Source organism: Gobio gobio (assembly GCF_949357685.1).
Source record: "Gobio gobio genome assembly, chromosome: 3".
Classification (NCBI taxonomy): domain Eukaryota; kingdom Metazoa; phylum Chordata; class Actinopteri; order Cypriniformes; family Gobionidae; genus Gobio; species Gobio gobio.
In genome coordinates, this window is record NC_137099.1 from 59,547,166 (window position 1) to 59,571,755 (window position 24,590).

The window sequence follows — 24,590 nt, forward strand, 5'->3', positions numbered from 1 at the left end:
TACATCTGTCTATATTATCAAGTCATTGCAAACCCTTATAAGGAGAAAAATCCTGAAATGTTTTCCTTACATTTTTTTTAATTTATTTTCGACTGAAGAAAGAAAGACATCTTGGATGAGAAGGGGGTGAGTAAATTATCAGGAAATTTTAATTTTGAAGTGAACTAATCCTTAAAGCCTCGTCTCTGAAACCATTGGTTAAAGTATCTGATTTTAACAGCAGACTACTGAAGTATTTCTGAATGTGGGCTCAAAGATGCACTAGTCCTCAACACCTAAGAGACATGCCAGTAAAAAAAACATGAAACAGTTGATTTCGAGGAGAGCAATCACATGTTTATTTTCTTAAAATAAAACCGGACACTTCAGAATTGCAATAAATCAAGCACACATCACAACACACCTCTTAAACGTCTACAGACACTCAAGTCTCAGTTAAGCTCAAAGTGTTTAAAAAAGGGCATAAGTAAACCAATATCCTTTAAAATGTTCTCTTCAATATAACAGATAAATAGAATAATATTAAGTAAAATTAAATAGTCAAAGCCTACTTGAACTGGACTGGTTTCGCAGTCATGTCCTCATCTTATGAATCACAGCTACCTGCTAATGCACTCACATTCACGTAAAGTAAGGTCGACAAGGGCAAATCGCACAAGATATAGTACCATCAAAGCACTGTCGATGGCGATATCACTTCTTATATAGCAGAAATAATCAGCTGCAGAAAAAGTTAGGTGCCATGCAAAATGTAATTGCTCTTTTACCATAAGCTCTACAAATTCATTGGCATAAAGAGTACATTTACAAGTAGAGAGTTATAGTTGATAATATCCTTGATACTCAGTCAAACTACAAAGTAGACAAAAATATACTCAAGTACAGTAACTAATTACATTTACTCAAAAACTTTACACCGCTGAAAAAATTCAATATTTCTGACATTAGTTTATGGCAGAACTAAAAGAGATTAATCAAAATAATCTTAATAAAAAAAGCATACAGATATTGGTTGTTTTCCACTATTAAAGGGATAGTTAGACCCAAATTATGTCATCATTTACTCGCCCCATGAATTTCTTTCTTCTGTTGAACACAAAAGAAGATATTTTGAAGAATGTGGGTAACCAAACAATTGATGGGCCCCATTGACTTCCATTGTATTATTTTTTCCATACGGGAACTCAATGGGGTCCATCAACTTTGGTTACCCATATTCTTGAAAATATCTTCTTTTGTGCGAGTAAATGACAGCATTTTCATTTTTGGTTGAACTATCCCTTTAATAAATCATAATGTGCCGATTCCAGTAGCGACAAGTGAGTTTAATCTCTTCTCTTCCCTGTTGCACACACCAGATGTTGGGCTGGTAGAGGAAGTTGACCTCGATTACTGATAGAGATCATCATCTCCATCATTTCTGAATTGACCCCCAGAGCCTTGGCCTGACCCCTGACCTCCACCTGGCTGAGCTTCTGTGGGAAACCTGGCGATCAGTCAAAGAGTGAAAGAAAGAGATTATTTACATTACAAAATGAGGTATGATATGAGGTATGATTTGTGTGTTTGAGTACCTGAAGTTCCCAAATCCACGGCTCTGCTGAAGAGTCTGGGCAAACATCTCATACTTCCGTATGTCATTATCACTAACAGACCGACGGGCAAATCTCATGGCTTCCTCAAAATGATCCTTCCTGATCTCAGGCACCGGGTCATAATCATCATCCTGGAAACAGTTATGAAGGTATGATACAAAGGTATGAATCATGTGTTTCTATTTCTTTGTATATCACACTCTAAACACACAATATAAACTGTTTAGACACATTAGTATGAAGCTGAGGGGTCTGATTCATTATAAATGAGAATGATCTGCTCGGACACATGGGAATGGTCATCTAGTTTGACATTTGATTAGTGAGGTTGACTAGTTTATATATATATATATATATATATATATATATATTAGGGGTGTAACGGTACACAAAACTGACGGTTCGGTACGTACCTCGGTTTTGAAGTCACGGTTCGGTACGGATTCGGTACAGCAGTTTTACAAAATTGCTTTTTATTAATTTTTATTCAACAGTGGTTTAATGAAAAAAATTTGTGTCTGTCCTTAAATTAATTCAGTTAGAACTAAAAGTTTCTTAAAGATAATGCTGTAAACTATATAGGGAGCCCTTACTTACATATTGCTATTAAAGATTAACAACAGAGCCCAAACTATTAGCCTAAATTCAGTTGCTATTTATTTTTAGATATAATAATCAACACTCATAAGCTTCACATAAGGCAGTTTTTGCAGTAACTTCTAAATCGAATTATTATAATTTTTTCTCCAATTTTTTGTTGAAATATAATCATTTAGTGGCTGTAATTTTAATGACAGGTTTATTTAAACATACATTAAATAAACAAGACATCACTAACAGGCTAAGTAGTATATAATGAATATATATAGGCTAATATAATGAATATATAGGCTAATATAGTGCATGTATTCAGTGAAAGAGTTAATCTCTCTAACGTTAGTGAACTCACAGCTGTGGACACTGAATGACTTCTGAGGTAAACGTGATTCTACACGACATTGTTTACCAGCTGTTTTATTGTCTTTCCGCGGTTGAATCACCGATGGAGTGATTACACAACATATGATACGTTTCAGTAAGTTGTAATGTATCCTCAACAAGATATTAATTTATATTTATTCTCTTCCTCATCCCGACGCGTTCACTCGCGCGGCGCGCGCTGCCGCTTGAAGTTGAACTGATACGCGTCTATCAGTCACGTAACATTAAAGAGCATTAAAATGCATTTATCGTTTGAATTTCGTGATAAAATGGACTGAATACTCAATATGTTCGTGTGGGAACTAGGATTGAAGTGTGTTCCGCGCTTTAAACAAGCCGACTGTTAAAGATTGCATTCATAACCGTTCGGTACACGCGTGCACCGAACCGAGAGCCTTGTACCGAAACGGTTCAATACGAATACGTGTACCGTTACACCCCTAATATATATATATATATATTTTTTTTAACAACGGTTGCTAACATAACTTGAGTGAGGGAGATTGTTTCAATACAATATTTAAAGTGAGTAATAAAGTCTGACATCAAGCCTGTGGTCTTTAGCCTCCTTGTTAGCGGCCGCCTCCCATGCCGGAGACCACAGTTTGAATCCAGCTTGGAGCGGGCTGGGTAGAACCGGTTACATTTGGTGCCGTGACCCGGATGGGAGTGAGGTTTGGGGGGAGAGTGTAACGTAACCTAGGTTCGAATCCTGCTCGGAGCGGGTCGAGTAGGACGGATAATAAATACATATTTCCATTTCTGCAATCGCCATATTCATTGTGTGTTGTGACGCGTGTCACATTTACATTTATGCATTTAGCAGACGCTTTTATCCAAAGCGACTTACAACTTGGGGGTACACAAAGCGATTGGTCGTGAAGAGTCCAGTAGGTGCAACAAGTGCCTGAAATATTGAGACCGTGTACATTGCTCAGGGTAGCACAGGCTAGAGTAGGGAGGGAAAGAAAGGAGGAGAAAGAGAAAAGGAAAGTCTTTTTTATTATTAATGAGGTTAAGTGCTCACGGAAGAGCTGAGTTTTTAGTTGACTTTTGAATGATGTCAATGATTCTGCGTTCCGGATGGCGTTGGGAAGATCGTTCCACCAGCTGGGAACGTTGAATGAAAATGTTCTGGAAAGGGATTTTTTGCCTCTCTGTGATGGTACCACAAGCCTTCGCTCATTGGCTGAACGAAAGCTTCTGGTGGGGGTGTGGATTTGTAGAATCGAGTCAAAGTATGCAGGAGCTGAGCGCGTGGTGGTTCTGTAGGCAAGCGTCAGCGCCTTAAACTTGATGCGAGCAGCGAGTGGTAGCCAGTGCAGAGAGATGAAGAGTGGTGTGACGTGGGTCCTTTTGGGCTCGTTGAAGACCAGACGTGCCGCTGCATTCTGGATCATTCGAAGTGTTTGGATCGCACAAGAGGGGAGTCCAGCCAGAAGCGCATTGCAGTAGTCAAGTCTAGAAATAACCAGGGCCTGGACAAGAAGCTGTGTTGCGTGTTCTGTTAGGAACGGTCTGATCTTCCTGATGTTGTAGAGCGCAAACCTGCATGAGCGAGCTGTCTTAGCAATGTGATCTCTGAAGGACAACTGGTCATCAAATGTAACTCCAAGATTTCTGACTGATTTTGACTGGGAGATCAGGGATGCACCTAACTGGATGGTGAAGTCATGTTGCATAGTGGGACTGGCGGGAAAGATGAGGAACTCAGTCTTTGCCAGGTTGAGCTGTAGGTGATTTTTACTCATCCATGCAGAGATGTCAGCCAGACAGCTGGAGATTCGTGCAGCTACTGTGGGGTCGTCTGGTTGGAATGAAAGGTAGAGCTGAGTGTCATCAGCATAGCAGTGATATGAGAAGCCATGTGCCTGAATGATGGGACCCAAAGAAGTAGTGTAGATGGAGAAGAGGAGAGGACCAAGCACTGAGGGTGGACAGAAGAATCTATTGATTGACCGTGTCCCGAGCACTCATCAGCGTCGCCCTGGAAGCAGAGAGGAAACACCTGCGCACGTTTAGCACAGGCCGGCCACAGCTGAAGCTCGTTAGAGCACGACTACAAAAGCCATCGGGGTAAACTGGGGTAAATCATACTGGAACAGGGTAAGCCATCGCCTGACACACACCGGTGAGACACGTCTCCAGAAGACTTCACGCTAATGCCTCTTGTACCTTTCTTCCAGAAAGCAGTGTGTGACCGGCCGGCCCCAGCATGTGAGCTCGATATGGACACCCAGAGGAAACCCAGAGGCGGATCACGGACCACCAGCGCACTTCACTACGACACTAAACCTCTCAATAAATTCACCCTCCAGGGCCTTTATCAAAGTCCTCTTGACGTGTGGTTCCTCACCCCGTTACACTGTGTTCTTAACGCAAGTGCGTTTTTCATGTAGTTTTGTTTTGTTAGTGGCCAGTCCAAGGCAAGCTATGAAAGTCAGCTGCCCTTTACCACTCTCTCTAAATTTGTGTTCAGCACAGCACACACACGGCTGGATAGCACAGTACAATGGCGTTCTCCTTCACATACGCACTAACCATAGCAGTCTCTTTCCTGGCTTGCCGCTGTCTCTCAACACGGATCTCTGCCTCTATGGCTTCTCTGATAGCGAGCTTACAGGCCCTCTGGCAGATCTCAGTCAGGTCTGCTCCTGAGAAACCCTCGGTTATCCGGGACAGATACGCCAGGTCTACGTCCTGAGGAGCGCACAAAGAAACACACGGTTAGACGGTGGTTTCATGTGGAGATGCATGTTTGGTCTGTGTGTGTGAATGACCTTAGCGACTGGGGACTTGCGGAGGTTGGCGCGTAGGATGGCGGAGCGGGAGCCCACGTCAGGGAGAGGGATGTAAATCAACTGATCCAAGCGACCGGGTCTCAGGATTGCAGGATCTATGATATCAGGCCTAAGAGCGACAGGCAGGATTGGACTCTGAGCACATCCCTTCCTCACTTTATCCACTTTTAGTCACATGTCTTTTTACCTGTTGGTGGCACCAATGATAAAGACGTTCTTCTTGTCGCTCATCCCATCCATTTCTGTCAAGATCTGGTTGATGACCCTGTCGGCCGCACCTCCTGCATCTCCAGCTCCGCCCCCTCGTGATTTAGCAATAGAGTCCAGCTCGTCAAAGAACAGAATGCATGGGGCCGCCTGCCGTGCCTGTTACCACGACAACACAAGCAACATGTGATATGATTTTTGTGCGAATGCGAACACACATATATTTTAAATGGGGTTGAGAAAGCTTTATGAGTGGAACATTAAAACCACATTTTGAGGGAACCGGTTAAAACACATTTGGGTCATTCCATGTCAACTCAACCAGAGGTCCCCGGCTAAAAAAAATATTTTGATTTTAGCTTTTTTCTGGTGAACAAAATACATTAAAATGAAGAAGAAAGCCAAAATATTAAATGCCACGAATGTATATTTACTGAGAAATTCATCTTTTTGTTGAGGGGGCGTCAAAATGTAAAATTACAAAGGGGTAAAATGACTTAAGGGTGAGTAATTAATGACAGAATTTTCATTTTTGGGTGAACTAACCCTTTATGTCGTTCGACACCCGTAAGACCTCCGTTCATATTCGGAACACAAATGAAGATATTTTAGTGTAAAGCTGATGGCTGAGAAAGGCTTCATATAGGCCTCCATTGGCATTCAGTACACTTATACTCCCAAGACCCATAAAAGGCACTCAAAACGTTGTTACAAAGTCCATCTCACCACAGTGACTCTACAATAATCTTACGATGCGACGACAATAGTTTTTGTGCGCAAAAAAAAATCAAAATAACACCTTTATCCAGCTTGTTATTGCCTTCCGCGTGTGCCTCCACGACGCATGCGCGAGCATATGACCTAGCGAAATACACACTTAAGCCCCATTTTGAGAACAACGCCGAGACCTAAAGCACGATCAATGTAGAATCCAACAGCTTAGACACGCGCGTCTTCCTCTGCTCGTAAACAAATCGCTTCTGGGTCATCTGTCCGAACGCCGCATCTGCGTCATATTCTCGCGCATGCGTCGTGGAGGCACACACGGAAGGCAGTAACAACAAGTTGGAAAAAGGTGTTATTTTGATTTTTTTTCCCACAAAAACTATTGTCGTCGCATCGGAAGTCACTGTGGTGAGATGGACTTTGTAACGACATTTTTAGTGCCTTTTATCGGTCTTGGGAGTATAAGTGTACTGAATGCCAATGGAGGCCTATCTGAAGCCTTTCTCAGCCATCAGCTTTACACTAAAATATCTTCATTTGTGTTCCGAATATGAACGGAGGTCTTACGGGTGTCGAACGACATGAGGGTGAGGAATTAATGACAGAATTTTCATTTTTGGGTGAACTAACCCTTTAAAAAAAGATGGCTGCATCATTATTTTATTTTTACACAGAGATTGGTAGGTCTATTCGTTAAATCTGTTTACTTTACAAATCTTTGTAACAATATATGCCAATGATGACCGTTTTTCCTAAAAATGCGAAAAAGCACTACTTGTGGGGGTTTTTTTACCCCAAGTTTGCATGCCTGTAACTCAAGAATTATTAAAGATATCTTAATATCCTTTTAGGTTCTGGTTCTTAACAAACTTGTCTTGTGGTATCTTCGTTGTAAAGGCCTGTTGTGGTTCAATCCCAGAGATCTTAATGCGACTCCATGCGTAATTTGGTGAATTGTACACATTTTTAAAAGGTCAAAAACCAAATGTGTTTCTTGAAGGATCACAGGAAACCGATTTGAGACGCATGTTAAAACCACATGTAAAACAGCGCCATACTCTTTGTTCACCTTATCAAACACATCTCTGACGTTTGCCTCTGATTCACCAAACCACATGGTGAGCAGCTCTGGGCCTGCAATCAATACAAAATATGGAGCAGATTACACACACACTAATATACACATACTCAACCTATGCTTTTTTAACTTCACTCTGTTCTCTCACACACACAGACACACACCTTTAATGGACACAAAGTTGGCCTGGCACTCGTTGGCAATGGCTTTAGCAAGTAGGGTTTTGCCACAACCAGGTGGACCGTAGAATAAAACCCCTCGAGATGGAGTCATTCCAAACTTCAGGAATTTATCGGGATACTCCACAGGATACTTAACAGAGAGAGAGAGAGAGAGAAAGTGAGCAAGAGAGTGTGAATGACCACTTCATACCTGTTTGCAGGGCCTAATATTAACACTCGCCAAGCACCAAATGTGAGGAAAAATCAGTGTCAATCAGCAGTTGGCCGGTCACGTTTTTATGAATTCTAACAATGCAAAATTGTGAGAACATGAACACACTCGGGACAGTTGACGGGGTGATGCTGCATCGTCACAGAAGTTTAAGCCATGACAATTTAAATATCTAAGCTTAAGTAGACAGAAAAAAATAATAATAATTAGCTGTGCGCAAACATCCAAAGTGCCCACTCAGAAATCCACTAGCGAATATTTAACTGAGCACTTTTTCATGTCTTGCGCTTGAATAGACATAGTAAACAAAATGATGTCAAAATGGCCGTCTTGGCAAGTATCCATAGTCAGTGATGTCTTATCTGAACATAAACAGTTGAGGAATAAAACACATGTGTGTCAGTGTATTGGATCCGTGCATTATCTCTTAAAGTGACAGCAGTCAAATATTCCTGCGGCTTATCCGGTACATGACAATATCATACAAAACACAGATTAAAGATACATACAAATGCTACATATCCGGCCAAAATATAGACACTGGTTGGAATTAACTGAATTAAACGCAATACAAAATGAGGGAAAAGGGACAGAGAGAGAAAAAGATGAAAATAAAAATAAATAAATAATTACAGGATCTTGTATCTAAGTAGTGCAAAATAATGATAAGTCAGAGTCATTGTGTCACATAAGACTAAAAATCTTCCCAGACAGGGATACACACAGGGACACATGCGCTGTTCTTCTTATTATGTAGTTTGTAGAGCAAACGTTCATACGAGGCTGTCTTTGTCATTATGTTGACCCATTCTTTTAACTCTGGGGTTTTGGGAGTTTTCCAGTGTTTCAAAATTACTCTAGCCATCACAGAGACCCCCTCCATGTCTCCCAGTAGACATGATTTTGGTGATAATGGTATTGTTGTTCCAAGCCATTTGCGCAAAATATTTAAAATTTGGTGCCTTAACGGTTGAATAAGTGGACACTCCCAGATACAGTGAATAAAATGTCCTTTTGACATTTTCAACAAACGTTATTATTTGTCAGACCCATTCTATAAAGTCTAGCTGTCTGTGTTTTTAATGTTAATCAAACAACATTGCTCTTGAGTGAATGACTTTTAGTTAATAAGGATTAATCTATGTTTCATGGCTGGTAAAAAATATTAAAATATTTATGGCCGGGACATTTTTCTTAAGTCATCGGCCATTGGCAGGTATGGCAAAAAGTTAGTTTTAGTCCATTTGTAAGTGTGTGTATGTCTGTGGTTTACCTGCACAAGCTCCTGTAGCTCTCGCTTCACCTCCTCAAGTCCACCAATGTCCTCCCAGTTTACCTGAGGAACCTCCACTAAAGTCTCCCTCAGGGCAGATGGGTTACTCTGACTTAGAGCCCACTGGAAGAGGCAAAAAACAACAGATACAATTCACAAATGAGATCTCTTTGATAAGTCGATTGTTTCTGGTAGACAATAATGAGAATAAATGGAAAGCAAATGAAAACTTTTGCTTAGGACTCATGCTTCTCAGATGTTTATACTGAGAAAAAAAGACCCCAGTAATCTCAAAGGATAAGTTCCAAAAGAGATAAATAAGTATATTTATGTCATCTCTAGCTTTCGAGGTTTGGAGTATGAAAATGAATCCAGAAACACATGGTAGTAAAAAAAAATAGATGTGACCTAGTGAGGACCTAGTGGCATGACAATTGAAAAAAATATGAGATTGGAGGAGAAATCGTTCCAGTGGTTTTGTGTTCGCTTGCAGAACTATTGCATCCCCCCAAGAAACTTTTCATTTGCTCACAAAAGCACTGAAATATCGTAATTTTGCCACAAAGCCATCACTATGTCCCTTCAGTGGCTCAATACTACATCCATCCCTCACCGCTTCTTTTTTAATCAGTTAAAAGTACATTCATTAATTTTGTCATTTTGAATTTGAGTAGAGACATCAGATGCAAATTGATACTTAAATGCAACATCAAGATGTCCATCATGTCTCTGGATCAATGAAAGAGCAAAGTCTGAGTAATAGGTTTGTCCTCTGGTACTGAAGAATACGAGCAGAATGTGGTGTTTGAGTGTGAATGTTGAAGCTGACCTTGAAGTCATCCATGGTGACGGCCAGTGAGTTGAGAATCTCTGCATCGATACTGTCGTCCTCCAGATCAATGAAGGTCATCTTTTTGCGGATGGCCTGCAGCGCTGCCTCTGAACACAGAGCGGCCATATCTGCTCCCACATGCCCATGCGTTTCAGCGCCAATCTATCATAAACAGAAACGGTTATGACATATCTGCACATGAATGAAACCAGGGATTCCCAATGCCAGTCCTCTCGCCTCCCAGCTCTGCACAGATTGTGTGGATGCATCCCAATCAGCTCCCTAGTTCAGTACATTCTCAGAAAATAAAGTCCCTGGGGGAAGTTCCCGCGGTGGAAACGCGGCTATACTGTTTCATGAGCTCAGGATCTGATTGAAACCCTATGTCTGTTCCCTATTCCCTGAGCACATCCCTTTGAAGTCCACTTCGCAGCGCACTTACGGATGACCCCTCAACTGGGCGTGTCAGATAAGAGAGACAGAGCGGCGAGGACTGGAATTGGGACTTCCTGAATTAGACCCTCCATCACTCTCTCATTCTCACCTTCTCCAGGTCCACATCTTCCGATAGTTTCATGTTCTTGGTGTGAATCTGTAAAATCTCCAGCCTGCCGGTGGAATCAGGGATGCCAATGTCAATCTCTCGATCAAAACGACCTGCACAAAGGAGCCAGTTTTGAGCCATTCATTTGAATGAATCCCTTATATGTGCATTTGTGTATGTTCGCACCAAAGCGCCGAAGAGCGGGATCCACACTGTTGGGTCTGTTTGTGGCTGCCATGACCACAACATGAACGCGTTGTTTCAGGCCGTCCATCAGGGTGAGCAGCTGAGAGACGATCCTCCGCTCAACCTCACCGTGAGTCTGCAAACATGACACAACCGTCACACCAGTGACAAACGTCTGACTGTACACACAACATGCCTGTCTCTCTTTCTCTTCTCCGCACCTTCTCTCGTTTCGGAGCGATGGCATCCAGCTCATCGATGAAAATGATAGCAGGGGCATTTTTTTCGGCCTCCTCGAAGGCTTTCCTCAGGTTGCTCTCAGACTCTCCTGCAAGTTTGCTCATGATTTCGGGACCTGGGATACGAAAGCAACAACTTAAAGGACAGGAAATGCACCACCGAAAGAGCTTAAAGCCCTGGAAGAACATCATCAACATGTTAGTGACACAATATTTGGCATATTATCATCTTGTTTTGTCCAGAACAAAATCATTTGTCACAAGGATCATCCGTCTGGCTTAAAAGGTAAATACACGTATATGTGTGATTGCACAATACGATGTGGAAACCAAATGAAGTGTTTTGGAAGTAAATGTGAAAGTCAATAAGTGGCATTCAGTTGCAAATGCTGAGGGGTCAAGGATTGGAATCACTGCAATTATGATCCAATCATAGACTCATAAGCATTTTTTTTTTTCACAGATTGTTTCAGAGCAGCTTCACAGTAAATAACATTCAGTTTAGTTCAATAACTGGTAAAGTCAATCAATTATGAAATGAGTTCAATTCAGCTATAAGCAGCTCTACAGAAGACAATATTGTCAATATTCAAGTCAGTTCAATCCAAGGATGTCAGTGCCATCGATTTGATAATATTAGTACATGTCTTTTAGCGTTCTCAGTTCCAGACCGTGTGTTTGTACCATTGATGAGAAAGAAGAAAGCTCCCGTCTCATTGGCTACAGCGCGAGCCACCAGCGTCTTGCCCGTCCCGGGTGGACCGTACAGCAGAATCCCCCTCGGAGGCTGAGGAAGCACAGGGAATTGGTGTGTGTGAGTGATTTTCCGTCTAGATGAGTGTATGGATATTCAGCTAGATGCGTGTCGTGATTCTTGCCTTGACTCCGATGGCTTTGAACAGGCCGGGGTGTCTGAGAGGGAGCTCCACCATCTCTTTAATCTGAGCCAGCTGCTTGCGGCAACCCCCGATGTCGTCATACCCGATGTCATTCAGACTCTCCTCCTCATCCTGCGACATATGACATCATGAGGCGGGGCCAACTCTCTGCAGGTATGATCAAATCACACATACCTCTCGTTTGATTGGTTCTCCCTCACAGTGGACAATGGTATCCGGGGCCACAATGCAGTGTGGGACGGGGTCTGTTTCTACCACTTTAAACTCCACTGCTCGCATGCCTCCTCGGACCAGGAAAATATCCCCTGCGGGAAGTGGCAAAACAAACTCCATTATCAATTTGGGTGCATAATGAGATATGAAATATGTTGTGTAGACCAGCGGGTGCTGTAGAAAACTAGTTCATATCTGTTGCATTAAAGAAAAAAATATTATTTGAAATAAAGCTGTAGTAAAATTAAATATACAGTCAAACCAAAATGTATCCAGACACCTTCAACATGATAGGACATTAATTTAGTTTTAGATGAAAAGCTAAAGTAAGTTTTTGATTGATTCATTTCTGTTGTAAAAACTGATTTCAAAACGTAAAAACGCATGTAAAAAAAATATATTGCACAATAATGTAAATATTATTATTATAAGTGTGAATCAAAAAAATAAATAATTAAAAGAATGATTTCATCTCTTAAATGTCTTAGTGTGTGTTTTGGTCATAATTCATTATTAGGACTTTTAATCATAATTTAGATTTGTAAGTTATAATTTTGACTTTAAATCCAAAATTTTGAATTTTTTTTATCTCAGAATTTTTAGGACAAAAAGTCCATCTCACAATGACTTAGCATGTCATATTTTTGACTTTTTATCTAATAATGAAGACTTTTAAAATCATATTTTCAACATTTTATCTTATAATTATGACTTAGCAGCTCGTATTTTTGACTTTTTATCTCACTATTATGACTTTTAAAATCATATTTTTGACTTTTTATCTAATAATGAGAACATTTTAAATCATATTTTCAAAAAAAATTCTCTTAATTATGACTTCCAAAGCTAAGGCGACAGAGGCGATGGTGTTTATTGGCTTTAGTTTAGAAAATGGTAATAAAATATGACAAGAGCTCAGAGTTAAACTGTGTCAGAACAAAATCGTCTTGATAATGTCAGATAACTTTGATAGAAAGGGATGTAATGGATTACAATCGGCAAATTTAAGAACACAATTAGATAATACCAATTTAGGTCAACCGATGACCAAGCAATGCTTCATTTTGTTGAGTCTGTGGTGTCAAAGGTCACATTAGCAATTAAAGAGAAAACACTTCAGCAAAACATGCTCAGCTCTAAGTGTTCTGGTAGTCACTGTATGAAGAATTTTGCTGTATAATATATCACAGTTTACTGTATTTTGCTCTCCTCACTTACATAAATGAACTATAGTGTCCTGCACACACTAGTAAAACAAATATATCTGCCGTCTGAATCATTTTTGGTTTGACTGTAAATATCAGATGAAAAACCTTAAAGGAAAGGAATAAAAATGAGAAAGGTTTCCTTGGCAACTAGTCAAAATAAAATAAGTTGAAGTACTAAAACTGAAATAAAAATATGTATTTTTCTTTTAAAAATGACATAAAATTACAAACTGAAAATATTAAAATATATTAATAAATACTAGAATAGTATAAAAATAATAATTGGCGTATTAATTAGACAATATTTTGAGATTATTGCCATTGATTGAGTGTTTGATTAAAGGTGGGGTAAGTGTTATTTCAAAACTGCTTTAGAAAAGTGTCTCGGGCCGAGTACCAAAACAAACTGATAGCCAATCAGCAGTAAGGGGCGTGTCTACTAATGACAGGGAGAAGAGAAGAGAGCGATCAGTGCATGTCATTATTCAAAACACACGACACAGGACGGACATTAGCCGAGCGACGACAGAAAGAGAGAGATGGCAGATTTAAAACACATGTGGAAGATGTGGAACAAGAGAAGGCTTACGGTCAGCTTTCCAGCGCTGGAGAGAACTCAAGGAGCGAGCGTTGCTTTATTTCTTCTCCAGAGGCGAGTGACATTGATTGTGTTTCACAGAACTAATATATGCTGGCCTTTGCTTGAATATGCTCGTGTGTCATGTTTGCTTGCTTGTCCATTTGCGATCGTATTGTTGTTTACTTCAGCGATGATAAAGACTGGATCATATAAACCTCCTTGCTGTCTGTTTCAAGCGTCAGCTCCCAAAGTGTGTCCGAAAAGTAAGATAATAAACGCCTAATATATGCTTGTTTCCTCTGGTTCCTCTTTTAGTGATCGATATAACCCTCTAATCTGGTCATAATTGTAAAATGTCCGTTAGTTGGACTGTCGTGCTCGTGCTATTGCTATTGAGTTTACATGAGAGCTGTGTTTGTGTTTTTGGGATTTAAGGGATGGCTTTCTCATTGAACATTCGACCTGGATTACCCTTGGGCGGCTGGCACAGCAGATTCCGCCAAAGTCGTTACGTGTGTGTGTGGGGCGGAGCTATCAAAATATGGGTGTGTTTGTTTTGGTGATTTGAAATCAACATCGGTTACCAGAAAGCACTCACCCCACCTTTAAGTGGATTAGCCTGCAAAATAATGATGTTGCAAACATCAAAACCCTGGCTTATCGTCTAATCCTTCCCTGGACCGGATTCTTCTCTTAACCCCAGCTGTCCAAATGTCAATCTAAAGCTTAACGCAGATCTGAAACAGACATGTGCGAAACTAAACTCACTGTCTGAATGAGCATGTGTACCTTTGTGAACCGGTCGGTAGGCCTCCAGGAAATACGGCTTCAGGAAGACGTCGAACAGGTTACCCGTCAGCCCCTCGATAGTGTCATCAATGGGTAGAACATGGATGCGCTTCCCATATTTCACATCTGGACAGGGGTGGATACTACACACACACACAAACACACACACACGTGTGTGAGTACCACAGTAGATTTGGCTTTAACACTAGCAACAGCTAAGGCTTTTTAAATAAATGTATTCAATGCCCTTGCTGGGAAATGCAGGGGCATCAGTAAAGCCTGATGTCATCGCCGCACACCTGATGACATCACCGAGGCGCACACGCAGGTTGTTGCGGGTGACCCTGTTCATGCGCACGCGCTCGTTGCTGCACGTTTCGTCTGTGAGAACGATGCAGACCGTCTGTTTGCGTTTCCGACCGCGCAACACCACCGTGTCTCCGCGGAACATCTGCAGCTCCTCCATTTTAACCTGGAACACACACACACACACACACACACAGAGGCGTGTAACGCAGTCACTCCTACTGGCCACTTTGGCGGGTTGAATTTCATATATACATTTTTCAATTGTACTCTTTTTAAAGGACATCTGAAATAATAAACTAAGTGCAATGCAGTGCTGTCAAAAATATAGATTTTTTTACTGAAATATCTGAAACTTTTCCAATACTCATTTCCCACAGAAAAGACACACAATACCAGCGTCTCTTTCTCTCTCTCTCTCATCTCTCCGACAGTGAGTGACACAAACCCGCCTCCACTCACTCGCTCGCTTCATTTGCTCCAGATGAATATTGTTGGTGTTACAGGGCTTGAATTTCGCAGTGGGATTGTGCGTAATTTTACTCATTCCTGCTGATTTTGTGCTCACACCCAAAGTACGCACACATAAAGCCGTCTCTCAGTACTAAATTGAGTACGTTTTTGTGCTTAAACAGTCAAAAACACACAAAATTATGTCTGAATACCAGTATTGGCGAGTATTCACACAAACAGTTCTGTTTTCAGTGAACGTAAATAGTTGAGAAAGAAAACACATGTGTAACAGTATAATGGATCCGTGTGTCAGGTCTTAAAGTGACAGCAGCCTAATAAACCTGCTGCCAAATTATGAGATAATACTAAAAATATCTATATGGCAGTTTTCCCAATGGTATCACAGTCAAAATTGTGGCTAGCAACTTTGGAAAACCACTATGTCAAGCCCTGAAAATAAAGGTTCTTCACAACAAAAAAAAAAAAGGAGTAACACTTTATTTTAGGGTTTAATTCTCACTGTTAACTAGTTGCTTATTAGCATTCATATTACTAGGATATTGGCTGTTTATGAATACGTAAAGCACATATTAATATCTTATTCTGCCTGACCATATTCACATCCCTTAATCCTAACAATACCTAAACTTAAACGCTACAAAAACTACCATACTAACTATTAATACGCAGTAAATTAAGAGTTTATTGAGGCCAAAGTCATAGTTAATAGTGAATATGTGTTCCCCATACTAAAGTGTTACCAAAAAAGGTTCTTCTATAGCATTGCTGTAAGAAAAGAAAAAAACTTTTTTAACCTTAATTTCTAAGAGTGCAGGGAAATACAGTGGGGAGAACAAGTATTTGATACACTGCCGATTTTGCAGGTTTGCCCACTTACAAAGCATGAAGAAGTCTGTATTTTTTATCATAGGTACTCTTCAACTGTGAGTGACGGAATCTAAAACAAAAATCCAGAAAATCACATTGTACGATTTTTAAGTAATTATTTAGCATTTTATTGCGTGACATAAGTATTTGATACATCAGATAAAGCAGAACTGCAGAAACCTTTGTTTGCAATGACAGAGATCATACATTTCCTGTAGTTCTTGAGCAGGTTTGCACACACTGCAGCAGGGATTTTGGCCCACTCCTCCATACAGACCTTCTCCAGATCCTTCAGGTTTCGGGGCTGTCGCTGGGCAATACGGACTTTCAGCTCCCTCCAAAGATTTTCTATCGGGTTCAGGGCTGGAGACTGGCTAGGCCACTCCAGGAGCTTGAGATGCTTCTTACGGAGCCACTCCTTAGTTGCCCTGGCTGTGTGTTTCGGGTCGTTGTCATGCTGGAAGACCCAGCCACGACCCATCTTCCATTCTCTTACTGAGGGAAGGAGGTTGTTGGCCAAGATCTCGTGATACATGGCCCCATCCATCCTCCCCTCAATACGGTACAGTCGTCCTGTCCCCTTTGCAGAAAAGCATCCCCAAAGAATGATGTTTCCACCTCCATGCTTCACGGTTGGGATGATGTTCTTGGGGTTGTACTCGTCCTTCTTCTTTCTCCAAACACGGCGAGTGGAGTTTAGGCCAAAAAGCTCTATTTTTGTCTCATCAGACCACATGACCATCTCCCATTCCTCCACTGGATCATCCAGATGGTCATCGGCAAACTTCAGACGGGCCTGGACATGTGCTGGCTTGAGCAGGGGGACCTTGTGTGCGCTGCAGGATTTTAATCCATGAGGGCGTAGTGTGTTACTAATGGTTTTCTTTGAGACTGTGGTCCCAGCTCTCTTCAGGTCATTGACCAGGTCCTCCCGTGTAGTTCTGGGCTGATCCCTCACCTTCCTCATGATCGTTGATGCCCCACGAGGTGAGATCTTGCATGGTGCCCCAGACCGAGGGAGATTGACCGTCATCTTGAACTTCTTCCATTTTCTAATTGCGCCAACAGTTGTTGCCTTCTCACGAGCTGCTCGCCTATTGTCCTGTAGCCCATCCCAGCCTTGTGCAGGTCTACAATTGTATCCCTGATGTCCTTACACAGCTCTCTGGTCTTGGCCATTGTGGAGAGGTTGGAGTCTGTTTGATTGTGTGGACAGGTGTCTTTTATACAGGTAACGAGTTCAAACAGGTGCAGTTAATACAGGGAATGAGTGGAGAACAGGAGGGCTTCTCAAGTCTGAGAGAGACGGAATTCTTACTGGTATAAATGTCATGCAATAAAATGCAAATTAATTATTTAAAAATCATACAATGTGATTTTCTGGATTTTTAGATTCCGTCTCTCACAGTTGAAGTGTACCTATGATAAAAATTACAGACTTCTACATGCTTTGTAAGTGCACAAACCTGCAAAATCGGCAGTGTATCAAATACTTGTTCTCCCCACTGTACATGGAGATGTTTTGGGAAACCTGTTTGAAGCAATTCATATTTTTGTTCTCAAACACTCAACCACACACAACAATAGACACGTTACCTGTGACAAGCACACAATACTGTTGTCCTCATTGGTGGCTTCATCCACGACGAGTCGATTCGGTCGAATCTTCTGCTTCAGAATCGCAGTGGAGAAATCCTCCGGCTTTGGACTGTCCAACACACACACACACACACACACACACACACACACACACACACACACACACACACACACACACACACACACACACACACACACACACACACACACACACACACACATTATAACAGTGCACACTGCACAATTCAATTTTCCACAACATTAATAATACACAATGAGGTACACGCATGAAAGCTAAGTCAGCACATGTAAAAGCTTACCACTGTTGTTTTTCTGAGTCTTTCTTCAGAATCAGCGATATTGAAAATCACTGCATATAAATATTACAGGAGACTGCACACTTACAATAGGCCGAATGGCACGTATACAATTAATATTACTTATGGTGAACTTTAAGAAACTGGCAGAATTATGAAAAGAATATCATTCAAGCATTTTGAACATAAAAGTGCATCTGAGAGAAAGGTTTCAGTCAGAAAACATTAAAGGAACACGCCCACTTTTTGAGAGTATAGATGAGAGTATAGTTCCTAGTCATATCGGTCTAGAAAATCACAACTTTTAATTTTCCGTCGGTCTTAGTACACAATGTAACTACACACATCACAACATGTTAATAGGAAAATGTTGGCGTTATTTTGACAATTATTGAGCAGTAGGCTAGCAGGAGCCATTTACCTCCAGTCTTTGTGCTAAGCTAGGCTAGTGGTGGGTGCCAGACAGAGTTATGGCACACACGGAGATGAGAATGGTATGTATGGACTTGTCTAACTCTGGGGGATATGGGGAATAAGATAAAGTCCCAAAAAGTCACAGTGTTCCTTTAACAGATCAATGGTTTGTGTACATTTAAACATAAACAACTGAAAAAAATTGCAGTATATCGGCCATTTTATAGTCTTAACAGGGAGTTTTAATGAGGATGAAACATGAAAACAGTTATTGATTGCACTAATGTGAACACACACACACACACACACACACACACACACTCTGTCTGGTCTCCTGTTTCTACATGTGACACTGATCTGTTTTTAGAGCAAAGTTATGTCTACTGCCAAGATCAAACTACCCAGACAAACACAAACACATTACTTTTCACCGTCAAAGCTTATAAATCAGCTGGAAAAGATACTCTCACGCACACTGTAACGCTCTACAATGAGCTGAAATATTTAACAGCTAAAGATTGAGTTTTTTAGAGGAGTCTTCCGTATGCAGTGTAAACACACAAACACACTCCCGGACCCGAAGCTCCGCGGTTATACTCACTCTGAGGCTCCGGCGGCGGGCATAGCAGGGCAGGGCAGGGTTTATCACAGCAAAAGAGCCCGAAATCAGCCTATCCTTATCCTTAGAGGTCAGAAGTGCAGGTCCAGTCTGTAGTCCTCAGTTCAGTGCAATGCGGTACAAGTGTGTGTGACGCTCTCCCCGATCGCATGCAGGCTCCATGCCTAGAAAACGTGTTTGTGTGGCACGTCTGAAACCCAACCCATCCCCTCACATATAAATACGAGTCACGTGTCCTGCACATGTACACAAACAGTGAGTAATTGTGAAGCTATCTCAAGAGTTGTCCTTGTTTTTCCCTTTCCCACCCAGCTCATTCCAGACATCCCTCTTCGTCTAACAAACACACACTGTGTCACTCAATGTCCACTTTAATGCATGTAACACCGAAAAGCTTTCAGTTTTCTCATTACAAAGCAAACGAGGAGACATATTGTGCGATCAGACCAAGACTGAACATTGAGTGTTAACATCGGAAAGAGGGCAGTAGAAGAAACACTTGGATATTCAATGACTTACACAAAGATTGGACGATGCTGTATTCTTGTGCAACTCCCTCATCCATCAAGGCGGATGCTGGTGTTATGTTGACTTGACTTATGGCTGATGGTACACATATCATAACCCTGTGACATTTACAACTGGATCCCAGCATATGGCAAGCCATTTTGTCCTTTGACATTCCCAGGATATGAATTCTTGATGTCAACAATTCAATTTGCACTAGTTGAAATGCAAATTCTTGATATCAGAAATTGGATTTTCTTTCTAGTAACAATGAAATCAAGAATCATTTCCACTAGTAAAACTATAACTGTTGATATGTGTGATTATATTTTCACCATTAAAATTCAATTGTTGATATCATGAATTAATTTCTTACCCGTTTAAATTTCAATTTGAATGTACATTTCCTGAAGAAAATGTGAGTGGTGCATGCAGTGGCAAAACTCGGCACTCGGTTGCTAGGGTGTTTCTAGGCGTTTGTTACACACACAAAAAAAATGCTGGGTTAAAAACAACCCAAGTTGCAGCAATTGGGTTGTTTCAAGCAAATATTTAACCCAACTGCTGGGTTAAAATTACCCATTCACTGGGTTAAAACAACCCAATTGCTTTTTTTAAAGTGTAAGGTGTTCTGGGTGGTTGCTATGGTGTTGCTTGGGTAGCCTGGTTGGTTGCTAGGGTCTTGATAAGCGGTTGCTAATGTATTCATGGTGGTGGCTAGGGTGTTGTTAGGCAGTTGCTACACTCTAAAAAATGCTGGGTTAAAAACAACCCAAGTTGGGTTGAAAATGGACAAACCCAGCAATTGGGTTGTTTTAACCCAGTGGTTGGGTTACATTTTTGCTTAAGACAACCCAACTGCTGGGTTTGTCCATTTTCAACCCAACTTGGGTTGTTTTTAACCCAGCATTTTTTAGAGAGTAGGGTGGTTGCTATGGTGTTGCTAGGCGGTTGCTAGGGTGTTCTGGGTGGTTGCTATGGTGTTGCTAAATACGAGTAAAAAGTATATATACTAGTATTACGAATACTAGTGTTCTTACTAGTAAAAATCATAATTGTTTTATGAAATTATGATTTTATGAAGAAATTTTTTTTTTTTTGTGGTTACAAGTGCAACATTTTGACTGTTCAGGTATCAGAACTGTTCAGACTGTTCTTGATATCAACCATTGAAGTGATACTAGTAAAAATGTTAATTTTCATGTCAATAATTTGATTGTCACTAGTAAGAAAGTCATTTTAGATATCTGAAATCACTCCTAATTATTAATATCACAAATACATTTTCAGAAATCAGAAATGCCAAATGCGTCATGTTGAAATACAATCACATATATCAAGAATTATAGTTTTCACTAGTTAAAATGCTTATTTTTGATATCAGAAATTGGATAATAAAGTGCGTACCATATGCACATTTCACGACATTGCACACTCATATTATTTATACACATTTTCGTGTGATCGGGCTCCAAGAATCATTTCCACTAGTAACATTTTTAAATTTTAAAAATGATTAATCTTGATATCTGTGATTGTATTTTCATTAGTTAAATGTCACCATAGGATCCATTCAAATTCAATTTTTGACATAAAGAACTGATTTTTTACTAGTTGAAATTTCATATATCATACAATTCTTACAAAAAAAAATCCTATTTTTAATATCAATCATTTAGTGGTTATAGTGCAAATGACTGTTCTTGATATCAACCACTGAATTGATACTAGTACACATTTTAATTTTGATATCAATCATTTGATTGTCACTAGTAAGTAAAACATTTTAGATATATGAAATTATGAATTATTAATATCACAAATACATTTTCAGAAATCAGACATGCCAAATGTAACATGTTGAAATGGATTTATATCAAGAATGAACATTTCAGCTGGTGAAAATGGAGTTCTTGATATCAGGAATGTATATTTTTACGCATAACAATACAAACTTACAACAAAAATTATACTTTTACAAGTAAGAAATACAAAAGCTGAGAAATCAGTAAGAAATCGGTTCTTGATATCAACAACTGAATTTGAATGGCAGCCTATGGTGATATTTAACTAGTGCAAATACAATCACAGATATCAAGAATTAGAGTTTGCACTAGTAGAAATTAAATTACTGACAAAAATAGCCATTCAAATCCAGTTTGTGTTATCAAGAGTGATCATTTTAACTAGTGAAAACGTAATTGATAATATCAATAATTCATATCCCGGGAATGAATAAAAGCCAAAGTGGCTTGCCATACCCAGACATGTGTGTATCTATGCCTCCCTCTGCTGGCAAACCAGACTTCTGGTCTAAAACCAGCGCTCTCTTTTATGTTTCGTGACATTTCCTTTCTTTGAGGACATTTGTAATTTTGTTAAGGGTTCATTGGCATTCTACATCAGTAACTAAAAGAGCTTCGTCATGGAGGCATGATCAACATTTGCAACGAGTTCCAGCTTTTTATGTCGTCTTAAAGGGACAGTGCACCCAAAAATCATCGACTCACCCTCATGTTGTTCAAAACCTGTGTCTGTTAAACCGAAAAGATGTGTTGTTCGTAACCAGACATTGACTTCCACAGTATATCTTTCCCTACTAGTAGCTGGTTACGAACAACACATCTTCTTTTGGGTTCAACAGACACAGGTTTGGAACAACACAAGGGTGAGTAAATGATTTTTGGGTGCCCTGTCCCTTTAAGACAACATCCGACCAATCTCGGCGCATGTTAGACAGGGAGTCATAAACGCCATAAAAACACGAAGATACTATTTTATAAACAAACATACAAAGAAATAAATAAATGGACAGGAATTTGAGGTGCTACAATTGTCAGGCAGAACACCTGCAATCTGAGATCAGATCGACCTATTGCACAGAGCAAACTCATTCCGGGTTTCTGAAGGGGACGGATCAGCAACCGTCCCGTTTCCACACCCGATTGTTATTTGATTGTTTGACACACACTCTTTCTGTCTCAGTTCCCATCATATCCGACAACAGTGATGGTATTTACATCCAGTATATTACAAAACTGTGAAGAGCTGCATGTTTTTCCGGGGCTCTCTGTGCATTTGAGGACATTCGGACACATTCTCCGACCGCTGGTGAAGGACGAATCTTCATTGCGTCGCAAACTTGGACTTCACCTCAACACATGGATTGATATTTACAAAAGTTACTGATATTCCGCACGTGGGGCCACGATGATGATGATATGACATGATATGGCTGGCAAATCCCAGATTAAAGGAGTCAAAGTCTTGCGGGCTTTAAAGGGAAATCCTCTGTGAGGTGCGCCCACTTTATTGAGTGCAATGACGGAACATTCGGAAGGTCCAAGTTCCGATTTAGAATGTCATGGGGCGGGGCGAAGGAATGCAGGAAGACGAGGGTATCAGTGTCATTGCAAAAGAGTCGAGATAGCCAATCAGACGTCTCTCAAACTGTAACCAGACAGTTTTTTTTTGTTTACATTGGAGGGCCTTTTGAACCATCCCATCCAGCCTTTATTTGGTCTCAATGGCAATTTTGAAACCAGTGAGGTGATAAAAAAAGAAAGATGTTCTGCCCTCTAGTGGACTGAAGAAGTTCTGCAGAAGATGAAATCAATCCAGGGTCAAAGGTCACAAACAGTGGCGTCCATCAGAGCGGCATTAACTCGTCGCTTCTCAGAAAAGAAACTCTTTTTATTCTCTCCGTGCCATTTGAAAAAAAAACGATATATACATTTGTATGTGCGATTATGCGTGTGAGGGGAAAAAGAAATGTTTCCTGTTCAGGAATGTTTTTAAATGTACATGCGAGTTGCTTTGTCATGTACAATCTCTTGGTATATGGTGTGTGTGTGTGTGTGTGTGTGTGTGTGTGTGTGTGTGTGTATATCAGCAGAAAGCCTCGTCGTCTTGGAAATGGGTCCTCTGCAGAACCTTCACGTGTCGTTCGTAGATCTTTAGGGCGGGGCCAAGTCTGATTGACAGGCCTGTCAGCACATCATTCCTCTGCATTAGAAGGAGGGACTTCCCGTCAATCTCCTGTCAGGAACACAGATTCAGAGTATTTATTTAAATCCGTTTGAAAATAGGACGCTAACCTCCCGCAGCTTCTCTTGAAGCAAATACGGAAGTGACTTAAACTGCAGTTCATGGACTGGCCACTAGAGACAGACTCCAGAAGGAGCAGAATCTCATGGAGCTCATGTTAAAGGTCCTGTTCTTCGTGATTCCATTTTTCAAACTTTAGTTAGTGTGTAATGTTGCTGTTAGAGCATAAATAATACCTGTAAAATTATAAAGCTCAAAGTTCAATGCCAAGCGAGATATTTTATTTAACAGAAGTTCCCTTTCAAAGCCTACAGCGAACGGCCGGTTTGGACTACATCCCTGTACTTCCTGCTTTACTGACGTCAGTAGAACAGTTTGTCGACTAACCTCCGCCCACAAGAGTACGCGAAAAAGGGGGCGTGGTCTTGTTGCTCCCGCGTGGAGAATAGGAAGTGTTGCGTTCGGTTGCGTTTGTATAGTGTGTTTGTCGCCATGTCGTCGAGACGCTGTTATATTCATCCCGGAGTCAAGTCACCTTTGTTTGGCTTTCCCAGGGACGCTGTACTTAGAGATCATTGAGCGCATGCATCCCCGTTATGGTGAGAGGCGTGACCTTTCCGGTAACGTGCGCTCTGCGTGCGCTAAGCTGCTGTCGAATCACAACACGGGAACCGCTGGCACAATCAGAACTCGTTACGTGTTTCTGAAGGAGGGACTTCATAGAACAGGGAAATCTTTCAAGCCGTTTTGAGGACAGTGAAAAAAAAAGTGAAAAAGCAGTATACAGATCAGTAAATTGTGTGAAAAATACTGTTTTTTTACACGCGAAACATGAACACATGTTATATTGCACACTGTAAACACAATCAAAGCTTCAAAAAAACACGAAAAACGGG

The 24,590-nt window shown here is 40.7% G+C and overlaps 2 protein-coding genes across 2 annotated transcripts in view; both read right to left on the minus strand.

Moving 5' to 3' along the window:
• Positions 1-312: 312 nt before the first annotated feature.
• On the minus strand, positions 313-19,795 carry LOC307123471 (transitional endoplasmic reticulum ATPase). The gene is made up of 20 exons (XM_079812006.1): positions 19,660-19,795; positions 19,123-19,330; positions 17,788-17,899; positions 14,844-15,016; positions 14,545-14,687; positions 11,929-12,059; positions 11,734-11,865; positions 11,540-11,642; positions 10,838-10,971; positions 10,617-10,752; positions 10,431-10,543; positions 9,884-10,048; positions 9,055-9,177; positions 7,553-7,700; positions 7,380-7,444; positions 5,565-5,743; positions 5,357-5,486; positions 5,118-5,276; positions 1,575-1,726; positions 313-1,486 (listed from the first exon to the last, which is right to left on the minus strand). Exons 2-20 carry the CDS (start codon positions 19,143-19,145, stop codon positions 1,390-1,392), a joined length of 2,418 nt encoding a protein of 805 aa, XP_079668132.1. The 5' UTR covers positions 19,146-19,330; positions 19,660-19,795; the 3' UTR covers positions 313-1,389.
• A 952-nt stretch (positions 19,796-20,747) lies between these two features.
• samd1b (sterile alpha motif domain containing 1b) overlaps positions 20,748-24,590 on the minus strand; it is a 30,144-nt gene continuing 26,301 nt past the window's right edge. The window contains exon 7 of the mRNA XM_079811688.1: positions 20,748-23,685. Within this exon, the coding sequence (XP_079667814.1) occupies positions 23,536-23,685 (150 nt within the window). The 3' untranslated portion in view covers positions 20,748-23,535. The remainder of the gene's footprint in view (positions 23,686-24,590) is intronic.